The sequence below is a fragment of the Pseudoliparis swirei genome, chromosome 3, assembly GCF_029220125.1.
Source record: "Pseudoliparis swirei isolate HS2019 ecotype Mariana Trench chromosome 3, NWPU_hadal_v1, whole genome shotgun sequence".
NCBI lineage: Eukaryota > Metazoa > Chordata > Actinopteri > Perciformes > Liparidae > Pseudoliparis > Pseudoliparis swirei.
Window position 1 is genome coordinate 4,600,156 of NC_079390.1, and position 14,762 is coordinate 4,614,917.

Genomic DNA, 14,762 nt, shown 5'->3' on the forward strand with positions numbered 1-14,762 from the left:
AAAATGGCCGACTCGCGGTGTGGCTACAGTTTCCTTCTGCTCGAAGCACATTTTTAAGAAAAAGGCGCCTCCTCCGTTCGACCATGCGCCGTTGCATTTAAACAACAGAGACAACACCATGTTTAAAAAGGCGAAACGCGCTAACTTTCGGCGGCGGAATGAGTCCGACGAGGACGACCAGGAGGAGGGTCGGCAGCCCGCTGCGGCGCCGACACCGCCCGGGCCCGTCGCGGAGGAAATCCCGTTCATGGAGACCGCAAGCGTCGGCTGCGCGGACACCTTCCAGAGCAACGGGGTTCAGGCCACCTTGTACGGCGGAAGACCTGTCAAGAAGGAGAAGAAAGCCAAGGACATTGCTGTCGTTCCAGCCCCGGTGGCGGCGCCCACGAAAGCCATTTTGCTGAGTTTCGACGATGATGACGGTGAGCTAGCTCGATGAACCGACGTAGCTAGCCGGGTCCACGTTTGTTTTTATGGGTCGTGTTGTCCGTACGTGTTTTAAATATTAACGGTCGTTCACTGCTTATGAAGCTAAATATAATTACACGTTAACGTTATTGCTGGCGTTAGTCAACACGAAGCACTTTTATTTATTTGTTGTTCGTAAAACCGCCAACTTAACCGGGATGATGCGCATGCTTAGCTTGACCTGTCGGCTCACTTTCTCGCGCGCCCTCTCCCAAACAGAAGGATCCGAAGTGTTCCGAGTGAAGAAGTCCAATCACAGCAAGAAGATCGTCAAGCAGCTGAAGAAAGAATACAAAGATGACCTGGAGAAGTCTGGAGTCAAGTATGAATTCAGATCAGGTGGGATACATCGTCTGTTGTCACTGCTAGTTAGTTATGTCACAAGACTTTGACGTACCGAGGTTTCCCCCAAATAGCAGACAACGTAAAGCTCAATTCGGGCATATCATTATAGTTTTGCAACACTTCATTTAAACTGAAAATATACTATATATCTCACTAATAATATGGCACATGTTGTACCTCAAGATGGGGTTAGATCTCTTAGGAAAGGGGATCTGCATTCTAGATAGATAGATAAATACTTTATTAATCCCCAAGGGGAAATTTGTCGTAGCAGTAGCAGCACCAATAAACTAAACACACGAGAATAAAAAATAATATATAAAAAACAGGGATGAAAGATATAGATGTATACAAGTGAAAGATATAGATGTATACAAAGTGAAATATAAAATAAAATATATATGTATATATACAACATATATGCATACACAATACAATACTAATTACTAAAATTAAATTAAATATACAAATATTAAATATAGACAGTGTGCAAAATGCAAAGTGTGTGAATGTGTGTAGTGTAAATAAATGAAATGTGTGAAGTGCAGATCAATGGCATTAAGGTGCCACTTTAGGTAGAAGTTATGTATTTGAAATGTATTTCAAGTTATGAAATGTACCTAAAGTAGAAGTTATGAAATAAACAGCATATTGTATTTCAATCTATATGGTTGAAGATAGGTTATAACCCCAGATTCAATTTATTTCTAAGATCTATTTTCTTTAGTCAAAGGCATTTGTTATTACATTACATTACATGTCATTTAGCAGACGCTTTTATCCAAAGTGACTTACAATAGGTGCATTCAACCTAGAGTACAAACTAAGAAAAACAAGAATACTGAAAGTAACATTTCCTCAACATAGTCGAACTACAAAAGTACCATAATAAGAGCTATTTAAGTGCCACTGAAGTGCTAATCTGTGTTATAATCCAGATATAGTCGGAAAAGATGTGTTTTTAGTTTCCGTTTGTTAGCTCTGTTATTCTCCTTCACTTATTATTATTGTTATGCATACGATTTCCCTAGATGCAACAACTCAGCTTTTGGGTTCCATCAAAGAAGAAGTGACCAGCAGAGCGGGTAGTGAACACGGGGAGGAAGAAATGGAGGTGGACAGTACCGAGGAGCATGAGGAAGAGGCAAAGAGTCAAGCTGGCCAGGCACAAGCGCAAGTCACCAAGAACAACAACATGGGATCATCGTTCAACACGCCTTCCTCTCTCGGCAGCCTGAGACCAGGTAATGCACACACACACACACACACACACACTGTCACACGCCTGTCAATGTTAGCACAACATGCACTTTTTGAAAGTATAGGCCAAGTCCTGTTGTTTTCGACAGAGTTGTGCTTTCCCATTATGTTATAATACTACATCACTGAGTTAATATTTTGTTATTTTAAATTAATTATTTTAACTCTGTACCCTTCTCTTTATTGTTGGTCCTCATATCGGTTGTTGAAACCCCCCTGAATGTGCTTTCACCTCGTTGCGATCAGAACTTTGCCTCCAAACCTGAAATACTTTTTGGTATTTGGACACACAAGATGTCTAAGGCCTGTCTCTCTCTCGTGATAGGGGAGATCCCCGATGCGGCATTCATCCATGCCGCCAGAAAGCGCAGGCAACAGGTTAGAGAGCTGGGGGGTGACGCCCCTCTTGTAGAGACAGAGACTCCAAAGAAACGCATGGTGAGGGAAGAAGACCAAGATGCCAGTGACGACGAAGACGAGGACGAGAAGAGGATCAACTTCAGCGGAGTCAAGAACAAAAGCCAGAGACAAAAGATTGCTGAGGAGATAGGTGACTTAAGAAAATGGTGCCGTGACCGGTCGACGGTTGTATACAAGTGTTTTCAATCTGTGTTCTCTAAGACGTGAACTTCCCCATCACATGTGCAGGTATTGAGGGCAGTGATGACGAGGCACTGGATACAGGTCAGGATCAGGATGAGGAGGTGAGACGTTGGGAGCAGGAGCAGATTAGGAAAGGAACCAGCCTACCCCAGGTAAGATGAAGTGTGGAATTCTGATGCTTTTCTTTGTTTTATGTCCTTGTTTAATGATCACCTTTTTAGTTTGTCGTCATGTTAAAAGCATGATGTGTCTTTGTTGTTTGTAATGATTAAGGTCCTAAGCCAGCCAGAGGACAACACGGCCTACTACCAGAACAGCTACGAGAGCCAGCCGTACGCCTCCGCCTACAACATGGCGTTCACCTACAGCACCGTGACCCCACAGGCCGCCAAGCTAACCGGCCGAGCCGACAATTGCTCCGTTCACTACGGGATGCCCGTTAGTGCCCTAACACCGGTATCCATTGATCTGGTTAAGAAACGCCTGCAGGATAGGTAGGTTCAGTAGAAGACCGCCGCGACATCTACAGGGTTCGTACGGTCATGGAAAACCTGGAAAAGTCACGGGATTTTAAAATGGTCATTTCCAGGCCTGGAAAAGTCCTGGAAAAAACGTAAATCATAAAAGTGTTGGAAAAGTCATGGAAATTTGTTATCATGACATGTTCATTTATGCGGAGTTTAAAATAATTAATGTGTTTTTTAAAGAAAGACGCTCAAAATATAAGCCGGCGTCCGCTCTCGGTACGCAAAATGTTCTAAATTGTTCATGTTTATACCGAGATTTCAGTTTAGTCATGGAAATTTGGTTTAAAGTCCTGGAAATCCATTGGTCAAAATGTATCAGAACCCTGCTCTAATATCAGTCTTCAGCTCAGCTGCTTCCATCTTTGTGTGCTGTGGACCTCGCAAAGCTATCCCCTCCTCAGGGCCAGAGGGGGAGTGTGGCGGTCTGGAGGGGCTGACATGTGTCCCCGCTCATTAAAACCACATACGAGTGCATTATCTTAGCTCTTTGTCTCTTTGTTAATCAATGTTATTTGTTGGTTGCACTTGAGAGCATCTTCTTCTGCTTTCTCTGCCTCAGCTAAGCCGTCACTACCGTCTCTCCCTGTGTGTCGTACGTCTCTAGGCTCAACCTAATGCGCGCAGGCCACAACGCAAACGCCAGCCGCGACAAACAGATCGACGAAGACCTCGCTGCCTCCGAGAGCGCCATTCGGCAGCTGGAGGGCTCGTCCAATGACAATGCGGATCAATATAAATTCTTGCAAGAGATGCGAGGGTATGTTGGAGACTTGCTTGAGTGTTTCAGTGAAAAGGTAAGGGAGAATTTATCTGCCGTCTGATTAGCCGCTTTCCGATGTGTGCATCTGTGTGATCTCTGACCGCTTGATGTGGATTTTAATCGGAGAAGATCTAATGAGAAATCAGGATTGCGAAACATTAATGATTTAGTTTCTAGAATACTTTTAAGATGCTCATGTTGATGCTGGGTAACAGAGCTGACACGCCAGTGTGACTGCACACGAGTCACTTGGAGCGCTACATGCAGGGTTCGTACGGTCATGGAAAACCTGGAAAAGTCATGGAATTTTAAAATGGTAATTTCCAGGCCTGGAAAAGTCATGGAAAAAACTTAAATCACAAAAGGTTTGGAAAAGTCATGGAAATGTGTTATATTCACATGTTTATTTACGTGGAGTTTAAAATAATTCCTATGTTTTTGAAAGGAAGACGCTCAAATAATAAGCCGGCGTACGCCAAGTCCAAACAGGTGGTTTTGCACATAAAGGATAACAGTTTGATTTAAAAAATAAACATTTATATAAGTGTTTCTAAGAATAAACATGGATAAAAATGTTTATTCTTTTAATCAAACTATTGTCTCTCATTCACTTGTTTCATTTAAGGTATATTGTATGCTTTGTAATTCTCCTTGTTTGAATTCTACATGTAAAAATTGTTTTCATGGATACACCGAGGTTTCAGTTTGGTCATGGAAATTTGGTTTAAAGTCCTGGAAATCCACTGGTCGAAATGTGTACGAACTCTCAATTATCATCGGCATTGCATACAGAAAATAAACCAAGTTATCGTCAGATGGGGTGTGTGTCTGGTACAAGCTGCAGCTAGCTACCTACTGAATGCATGTCTGAATAGAATAACTCAGTCTTACTCCTGCAGCAACCGACTGGAACGAGGCGAGAGCAGCCGGCTGCCAGCACGGGTTTCCTCAGACACACTAACGTCTGTTTTAACCCCATTAGGTGATGGAAACGAGACACCGGCCGTTATCAGTATGACTTAGTTTGAACATCAATACTGGAACTGTATGTTGCCAATGTTGGGTAAAAACCGTCAACTCAACAATATTTCAGTTTTTATTGCATTGACTTCACGAGGCATTTAATCATGCCGTCAACTCGGATTGTCATTATATTCAAATGTAAAACATTGGCTGAACAAGCGCAGAACGTTCAGGCTTTCCTTCAAGGACGTAGGACATTTGAGAGATCCACGTTTTCACTCGACACCAGGCGGTGTTTTGGTTCCAGTACTGCGCTGTCCTTCACGCTCCTCTTGTTCCCCCCCCCCCCCCCCCCCCCAGCAAGAACTCCCTGTGACTCGGAGCCCTGCTTTTTGTTTGGGTCAGAGGTCACAGAAGGCATCATATCTTTCAGGTGCCTGCTGTCCTGGAGCTGGAGGCTGCCATGCACCAGTTACTAAGACAACGTGCCTCACGACTTGTCCAGAGAAGACAGGATGATATTAAAGATGAATCGGCGGAGTTTGCAAGCCTTTCAAGTCAGTCCATCTTGAAGGTTTTTATGATTTACTTGAACGGCCTCGTTAGTTCTGTGTGCGTGTGTGTGTGTGCGTGCGACGGAGGGACTAGTTAAGGGTGTGTGTGTGTGTGTGTCTGTGTGTATGTATATATATATGTGTATATATATGTATATATATATATGTGTATATATATGTGTGTGTATATATATTATATATGTGTGTGTGTGTGACGGAGGGACTAGTTAGGGTGTGTGTGCTGTTCACATCCATGTTACCCACGTTTATGTTTCCCTCCTGAGTGATTAAGGATTAGTGAGGTGCGATTGGAGTGAGTGAGCACGTTCGTACATGAGAACTTGTTTTATTGGAGGAGCTGTTTCGGCTGCTCTTTATTGGCCGAGTCAGCTGGGTGGTTGTCACTCAGCTCAAGCGATGAGTCACTAAGTAAAGATTTTTAAATAAGAAAGATCTGTCAGTGACTTGTCATCTTTCACTGTAACGTGTAGGAGGTTGCAGCCAGGTAAGTGACTAGAAAATGAATGAAACCAAACTTATTTGTAACGTATATGATGTCTTGTTGCAGGTGTTACCTATTTAAATATGAGGAGGTTTAGTTCAATATTAGAACTTGTTTCATACGTAAATAATGATTTTCATATAACTTGCCTGTCATCTCATTTTATTAATTTATTTGAAGCATTTTTTGCGATTATCCTTGAGGCCCAGAATAAGAATGAGGTTCTAGGTTGTCTCAGCTTCTTATTGCTGGTTCTAACATGACTCCTGTCTCTTGCAGGTAAAGCTGCCATGGCTGCCAGCCTGGACTCGTTTGGTCGTGACCGCGCAGCTTACCAAGAGAACAGTCGCCAGAGGAGGATAGCGGAAAGAGAAGCTCGACGGTATGACGCTGAATCGCTCTCAAAGACGCGTTTCCAGGATTCCAGGGTTTTTCCTGCATAGAGAAAATGTGGGCGCGCGCCTAAGCCGTTTTCCAGAGCGCCTAAGGCAAAAAAAAAGTCTGCGATTGGAAAAATAAAAGAAAGAAAAAAAACTGTTCATCACGTGCATGTCAGCGGATATGTTCTCAATAGTATGTTTCAAGGAGGCCACAGCCGAACCCTCGTTCTGTTTTGATCAATAGTAATCGAGTTGATAAGCGTGTCTTCTTGTCTGATCAATACCCAACTGTGAGGTGCGCGAATGGACAGAGGAGCGGCCAGCTGCTGATCACTCAACAGCCCGACGTGCACCAATACACCTGTACAAATGCAAATGAAATTTTCACTCAAGATGCTGACAAAAGTTTGATTAACGATTTCCAACGCAGCCTCCATTGGGAAAAAAAATAATACATAGATGTCTGCTAATTACGGTGACATGGCAATACAGATCGTGCGCGCCAAAACATTTTTTGAGAGCACCGAAGACCCATTTTGACCCAGGAAAAACCCTGGATTCGTGTCCTACATTCCTGTGCTATTGTGCCCGTTGAGCTCCGCTTTCTGTGCTTTCATTCACACACATGTACAGCCTTGATTGTGGCGTGTTGCGTAAAGCATATGTTTGCCATGCAAAAGATGCCAAGTTATAGTTGTTCTAGTTTCGAGGGAGTCATTTTACTGCCGAGCCGATTACAGTTTATCATAATTTCTGGCCGTGGTTTTGATTTTTTTTGCCTTTTTGTGCTTCTTTGTGGAGTAGAACTCGCCGGCGACAAGCTCGAGAGCAGAATGGAAAGCGGGCTGAGCATAAAGAAGGCTTGTCATCGGATGATGAGGAGACCTCGACCGACATCACCAGCTTCGACACGGAGAGAGGTACGTCATTAATTTGCCGCCAAAAAAACGGCGGCGCAGCCTGTCGTGCACGCTCGCCTAAAAAAGGTTTTCGTCCCCTCCAGATCGCATCATCAGGGAGGGCAAGAAAGTGTTTGAGGACGTGGTGGAGGACTTTCACTCTCTTGACTGCATCAAATCCCATTTTGAAGTGTGGAGGAAGGAATACGCCGACTGCTACCGAGACGCTTACATCGCCCTCTGTCTGCCCAAACTCTTCAACCCGCTAGTCCGCCTGCAGCTGGTCACATGGAACCCGCTTGAGGTACGGCGTGCGCATGCTCTTAGTGGAGCGTTTGTATTTCTGAAATGAGAGAGGGAGCACAACTCTGAAATCCACTTGTCTTTTCTCTCGCTCTCCCCCCCTGCCCAGAATCAGTGTGCAAATTTCGAGTACATGCTCTGGTTTGAGTCGCTGCTGTTCTACGGCTTCGAGGAGCACAGCGTGTTGCAGAGAGCGGACGGGGATATCAGCTTGCTGCCCGCTATTGTGGAGAAGGTCATCCTCTCCAAGCTGACGGGTAGAGTAACCCACACCGTTGCACTCGGCATACTGAGATGTTCCCGGCATAACAATGCAGTTCGACTGTCATGTATATTTATGGATTTGTGTGTGTGTGTGTGTGTGTCAGCGTTGGCAGAGCAAGTGTGGGACCCGCTGTCAAACAGTCAAACATCCGGGCTGGTGGGCTTCATCCACCGACTAATGAAAGGTTATCCCACTGTGCTGCACGGGGACAACCGATACACACAGGTACCGTTCACTCTCTCCGTTCACTCTCTCTCTACTTCATCTCCAAAACGACAGATTGCTTCGGCTCGTGTGATTTAGAATTATGGTCGTCTTGATTTCCTCTCTTTGTCTTTTTTTTCTCTCTCTCTCCAGGCGCTTTTAAAAACTATTGTTTTCCGGACCAGGCGGACTCTGGATGAAGATGTCTTCCTTCCACTTTACCCCAAAAGGTATGTTACACAATAGAGGAAGTCCACTTTGTATATTTTTCAATCTATATAATGGAAGTTGATAGTTTTTTTTGTGTTGCTTTTCTTCAGTGTGTTGGAGAACAAGAACAGCGGGCCGTACTTATTCTACCAGCGGCAGTTCTGGTCCTGTGTAAAGGTTTGTACCAAAAACGAGTAAACGGTGTTGTCTTTACTTCTGTGGTAGCTGAAGTGAACTTAGATGGTTATTTATATGCCGTCGTGCTGTTTTTTTTGTCTTAGCTACTGGGCAACATCCTCCAGTGGGAAGGCATTTTATCCGGCTCTTGTTTGAAGGACCTGGCACTGGACAGCACCGTGAACAGATACATCCTCTCCGCTCTGCAGACCACGGACACCGAAGCAGAGAACATCCCAAAGTGCCAGAAGGTAGGACGCCCACTGGTTGTGTAGCTCCACACAGCAGAGTGTCGTCAGAATGCTTTGTTTACGTTAATTGACTTGTTATTACATGTGCAACTTACAACCATGAGAATACCGTCAATTATGTTTAGTGATCAGACGGCAACATTACTCAGCAGGTACAGAGACGACATGTTTATGGTCCGCTGCGGTCCATTGTACCAGAACATAACACTGATTTAAAAAATCAATAATTAGATTAGATTAGATTCAACTTTATTGTCATTACACATGTACAAGTACAGAGCGATGAAATGCAGTTTGGCATCCAACCAGAAGTGCAACAGAAAGTATCATATACAGGATATACAGATTATAGTAAATAAAGCGCGATACAAGAGGGCAGCTTCAGGCCTCACCTGGTACTATTGGAAATAAGTTTAGACAAAACAGTAGACGGATGAAATTGACATTTATTTAATTCGGAGATATAAACATAAACTATCTGGGGTTGCTAAACTAGTGCAAATAATCAGTTCATATTAACTTGAGTTAATAAGAATTCAAATTATTTTCCTAATCCCTCAACTTGGTCTCTGTTCTGGAGAATGCACATGAAGTATTGATTGTTTGTGGATATATGTTTTTTAATGTGTGCCCAGATTACAAGAAGGCCGTTTTTGTTATTATATGATACAGCCCATCAGAGTGCACACGTGAATGTGGAGTCTTACCCGTAAAATAAAAAAAATATTATGCAACAACGAATCGATAAAAATCGATTATTAAAATAGTTGGCAACGAATTTCATTATCGATTATCGATTGTCTGTGCGATTTATTTATTACTCAAGTCATAAGAGTATAAAAAATAAAAAGTTGAGTTGAGCGGAGCGGGGACAGGAGAAGGAGGAAGCCGGGCGACTGAGCGAGCCAATCAGAGCTCCAATCCTGCGCTGCTGCGCTGTTGATGAATGCTGCTGCTGCTGCTGCTGCTGCTCACGTGGCGCTCGGAAGTCAAGTCGTTTCGCGAGGTCTGAGACATTCACGTACTGAGTCGCGGTGACGTGATGAACAGAGGCACCAGGGCCAGGGCGCTCGCACGCACGCGACTATGCACAAGAGTATAAGTATAATATTATCAATTTATTTATTGATTCCGTGTCCGCGGGCAACAAAATACGTTTAACCGATAGCCACGGAATTAGGCCCCCCCACCGAATTAGGCGTTTAACCCGCCCAATCTAAACTCAGTCAGGTTCATCCATAAGTCAGACAGCCAGGTTCATCAGGTTGCTCCTCAGTTCATGCTGACCACATGCCTCGACATGACTTCAGTTTTTCTCCATGACTTTAATGATTTTTTTTGATTAAACATTTAAGTTGAAATGAACATGTGAGAAGAAATAGTAATGAACATACATTTAAAATAAATAAATTATATAAATAATAACAATATATATATACGTATAAATTCAATTTTAATAAATTAACAAATTTGCATTTTTTTTTTTTTTTTTTGTTTTTTTTTTTTTTATTTTTTTTTTTTTACTTTTCATTTTTTTTCCCATTTTTTTCAGTGACCTTTTTTTACCCTGTTATAAATTTTGACCCTGTTTTGATTTTTTTTTTTTTTTTATTTTATTTTTTTTATCCGATTATTCAGCTATATTCAGGGTTCGGTCATGGAAAATCTGGAAAAGTCATGGAATTTTAAAATGGTTATTTCCAGGCCTGGAAAAGTCATGGAAAAATCTTAAATCATAAAAGTTTTGGAAAAGTCATGAAAATGTGTTAAAATCACATGTTCATTTACGCTGAGTTTGAAATAATTCATATATTTTTTTAACGAAAGACGCTCAAAATATAAGCCGGCGATAGCTCTCGATACGCAACATTTTCTACAGTTTTCATGTTTATACTGAGATTTCAGTTTGGTCGTGTAAATCTGGTTTAAAGTCCTGGAAATCCATTGGTCAAAATGTGTAAGAACCCTGTATATTATATTATGTCACTTTATACAAGCCCGTACTGCGTTGACAGATAAAGACATCCTACCGTATTTAATAATGCATGATGCGACTATAAAGACCAACGATTTTTTATTTTATTTTTTAGCCCCCTTAGCGGTGAAAACTAGTCTCTCTTATATAATGCAAGCCTCTCGACCCAAATCCATGTGATTGGCTGCGTTCCACTTCTCTGCCGCTTTGCAGCCTCAACATGCCAAACACAGCTGCTGCTGAGGAGCTCCGTTTGCTAAGCGTGAGACACGGAGCATCGTGTTTTTAATGCCTCCTTGTCCGCTCTCGACCCCTTTCTTTGTTCCCAGGTGGTGGAGTGTCTGCCGGTGCAGTGGTTCTCCGGGCTGAAGGGCCAGCACACGCTGCCTCAGCTGGAGCCGTTCTGCCGCTACCTCACCCACACGGCCAACTCGTTGCACCGCGGCAGCGTGGGCGGGTCTGACGTGGATCGGCGCACCGCCAAGTAAGAAGCTCTCCGCCCGCGGTCCAGTTTACTTCAGTTCTAGCTCCATCTGTTGGAATAACACGGAAGGTGCTATAAGGATGTTCTGAAACTGGCCACTTCGCAAATGATGGAAAACAGGCTTCCGGACGCGCTTGAATTAAGTTATCAACATTAAATGGCAGGAAGTGTAAAACAAACATTCAAGGCCTCACGATCGTGCTCTTCATCCGCTCCTCTGCCCTCGAGGTCCCAGTGGAAGAAGAAAGCTATCTCTAATCCACGGAGTCTTAGACTCAGAATCAGCCAATCCTCACTCTCAAGGGTGAGTCCAGCCTTTAACACCTAGTGATTGGTTCAAAGTTCCGCTAGAACAATGGAGGGGTCAAATGTCACTGAACCTCCGGTCAAAACGTCACTTCCGGTCAAGTCGCTAAACAAGTATTTTCACAATAAAAGTCCCTTGTTATTGTGAGTCACTTGACGGAATTCAACCGGCTTCGTCAATCTATAATACTAACATAGTCACTCTCATGCAACATACATTAATTCTTGCCATTTACATTTGCATAGAGTAAACAGTACCCCTATATGCTTCATAATACATTAATAACAATATCAATATTCTCCCTAATATTTTCTATTATAATATCTTTACCTTCGCATTGAAAATGCGGAAGGTTATGTTTTGATCGCCATTTATTTATTTATTTGTATGCGTGTTACTCGCATAACTAAAAAAGTATTAAACCGAATCGCATGAAATTTGGTGGGATGATTGGTTATTATCCGGGGACCATTTGATTAGATTTTGGGATCGATCGGGTCAAAGGTCAAGGTCATGAAAAGGTCAAAATCTTCTTTTTACCATAGCACGGTCAATTTATATCCAATTGGCATGCAACTAATGCCAAAATGTTCATAATTCAATGCCCAATCTTGTGATATGCGAAGGTATGCGCTCTACCGAGTGCCCGTTCTAGTTCTATATGTATTAATTTAAAGCATAAGACCTCTGCAGATGTTATCAAAATAAACTATTACAACCTAACAGTGCTTTAGGAAGGATACAACGGAGGTTCGCACTGCCGGGGGTCGTTTTGTTAAATCGCAAGACAAACGCAATCGTTCTTCGATGACTCCCTCGATCAGTACCGTGTTGTGCGTTTGGTCCGTTCGGCTTCTCTCATGACTCATTTCTGCCAACAGGGACCAGGTCAAAGAGGTCGTGAAGATGTTGGGCCACATGAACGCCCTGGACCACATCCTGGCAGTGGCGGCCGAGCACGGCATTAAGGACATGAAGCCTCTCCTGGAAGCCAAGTCGTAGAGGAGGACGACTTCTCATCCGCCGTGTGCGGCACATGGAAGCCATGGGAACACTAACGTTGGACTCCCAGAGAGCGAGAGAACAGCGTGAATGGATTTGAAATAAAACGTGACCGTTGCTACCTTGCCTGCAAAGTAGAAGGCTAAAAAGACCTCGGTGTAAATATTGTGAATAATGTATAGAAAGGTGTGCTGGTATGCTCGACACAAGACCGATGCTGAAGGAAGGCCTCGGACTGTCGGCTCAGAGAGACCTCTGTCGTTCTCGCTGGCAATATTTTAAATGCATAATTTATTCAGAATAAACTATTGTTGATATGGGTAACTGACACATGTTTGGGAAATGTCTGCTTTCTGATTGGACACCATAGTTAACCCGGCTATCTGTAAAAACAACTTCACCACCATTATTTCTCTCACACGCTCGACTTTTATGTGCCAAAAGAACGTTCTAGACGTCCAGCAGGTAGATATGCACCCCGGCAGAGGCGGAGCCAGCTGGCCTCCTGGTACTCTTCAGACTTGATGTGGGTTTTTCTCGTTCTTTGACCGCCACTTTCACCCCCGGACTTCCCCACGATGACCACAACCACAGCGGAGAGCTTTGTATTCAATTTTGTAAAACATTTTTGTGTTGGTTTTTTTATTTGCCTGTGAATAAAATATTCATTTAAATGCTCTGTCTTTATTTAAATTCAGTAAAAAACAAAACAAGTTTGGCCTTTATTACATGGTGTTATATTTCTGTACACATTCTGACCATAGAGAGATTCCTCAATTTATGTAAAGGCTACTTAGTTTAAAGACTTCTCTATAGATTGAAATATTTAACTGGGATTTTTTTTCTTCTGGATACTTGTTTTAGTTGGAAGAAAAGCTCCAGCTGTGACTTTGAAAACTTTAGTTTACATGTCTCATGATAACTCACAATCGTGCTAATTGTAGACAGTGACTTAATGCCGTGTGAGCTAATGGCGATTGCTCAACTGTAATGGTAACGCTGGGTGGGGGGCGGGGCTGCTTGTTTTGCCCCCTTATCCCCTCCTCCACGTGAACGCGCTCTCCACAGCAACCCGTAACCTCCACTAAATTCCTTCCTCTCCCACCTGTAAAGACGGACGTTTATTGAGTTGTTTTCGGCCTCGGTGGTTTTGACGCACGTTTTTATTTCCAGTTTTCCAATTTCCCAGTGACCAGACCTCGAGAAAACGGCTCTCGCTGCTTCACGCGCCGCGCGCGGGACACACAAGGTAAATAACGAGCTGTGCCGCGCCGCGTTCAAATGCCCACGCGCTCTGTGTGTGATTATTAACTTTCTCGCATCCCCACGCCGGATGCTTTTCGGGTGACGCACAGGGGGGGGGGGGACACGTGCGTAACTTGGAGAGGCACCCATGCTGTAAACCCACATGCTCCTTTCGCAGGACCCCATTTTAACTGCTTCCTACGTGCCACTGGTTGCTGCAGCATGCCTGAGAGAGAGAGAGAGAGTGTGTGTTTGTGTGTGGGGGGGCTTCAATAATCAACAATGTCCTCTGTGTGCACCTCGTTGCTAAACAAGTGACGTTTTTGGTGTGATTCTACATGTTCGTGGATACTAAGAACATGTGGTCGTGTAATATGAGATGTGGGGTGGGGAGGGGGGGGGGGGTGAGGAGCTGTGTGTGTGTGTGTGTGTATGTGTGAGTGTGTGTATCAGTGGGGGCTGGTGATGCGGGCTCACAACTGGTCTGAAACCAGGAGTGTGAGGGTTATCCCCCCTAACACACACACACACACACACACACACACACACACACACGCTTTTCCTGGAGTGAAAGCAGCAAGTGGCCACAGAGAGTAAAACAACTCTACTGACAGGCAGAGCAAGCTGCACATTTGTGGTGGATTAGTGTGTACACTCGTGACGTCATAAGGAAGAGTGGTCAGGCTGAGCCTCAGATCCATGCATTCGTCCATTTAAGTTGAAATGTGAGTTTCATTATTGATATCCCGTCTGAACCGGAGTCAGTACAGTTTGGTGTGTGTGTGCTCCTCTGGGGACATTTAAAGTGTAACGTCTGGGCTGTAGTTCAGGAAAGCATAAGGTCATCCGTGTTATGAAGTATAATACAGTGTTCCAGTGTTGATGGAAGTTTCATTCAACCGGCCACGGCCTGATGGTTCCTCACTTTTGACCGTTGAGACATTACGAGTGACGGTCCCGTTAACCACGTCCGGCAAAAGCAGCATCGGAAGAAAGTTTGGGCCACAAAAAAAAGACACATAATTGTATATTCCTATCCTAAATATGACCATATCTGAAGAAATCATTTAGTAACAAG

The 14,762-nt window shown here is 43.6% G+C and overlaps 2 protein-coding genes and 1 long non-coding RNA gene across 3 annotated transcripts in view; 2 read left to right on the forward strand and 1 right to left on the reverse strand.

The window, feature by feature from the left end:
- paxbp1 (PAX3 and PAX7 binding protein 1) lies at positions 1 to 13,113 on the forward strand. Its single transcript, XM_056440646.1, has 18 exons — positions 1 to 422; positions 688 to 807; positions 1,845 to 2,057; positions 2,399 to 2,623; positions 2,722 to 2,828; positions 2,950 to 3,170; positions 3,808 to 3,997; positions 5,360 to 5,483; positions 6,262 to 6,364; positions 7,167 to 7,282; positions 7,366 to 7,565; positions 7,674 to 7,821; positions 7,933 to 8,054; positions 8,187 to 8,263; positions 8,354 to 8,420; positions 8,525 to 8,671; positions 10,976 to 11,130; positions 12,319 to 13,113. The coding sequence occupies exons 1-18, from the start codon at positions 119 to 121 to the stop codon at positions 12,437 to 12,439; spliced, it is 2,760 nt and encodes a 919-aa protein (XP_056296621.1). The 5' UTR covers positions 1 to 118; the 3' UTR covers positions 12,440 to 13,113.
- LOC130210411 (uncharacterized) overlaps positions 11,094 to 14,762 on the reverse strand; it is a 7,542-nt gene continuing 3,873 nt past the window's right edge. The window contains exon 3 of the long non-coding RNA XR_008834800.1: positions 11,094 to 11,179. This is a non-coding gene — a long non-coding RNA (uncharacterized LOC130210411). The remainder of the gene's footprint in view (positions 11,180 to 14,762) is intronic.
- The window catches only part of slc7a1a (solute carrier family 7 member 1a), a 17,450-nt gene continuing 16,184 nt past the window's right edge, over positions 13,497 to 14,762 (forward strand). The window contains exon 1 of the mRNA XM_056440680.1: positions 13,497 to 13,688. The gene's annotated coding sequence lies outside the window, so the exon portion shown is untranslated. The remainder of the gene's footprint in view (positions 13,689 to 14,762) is intronic.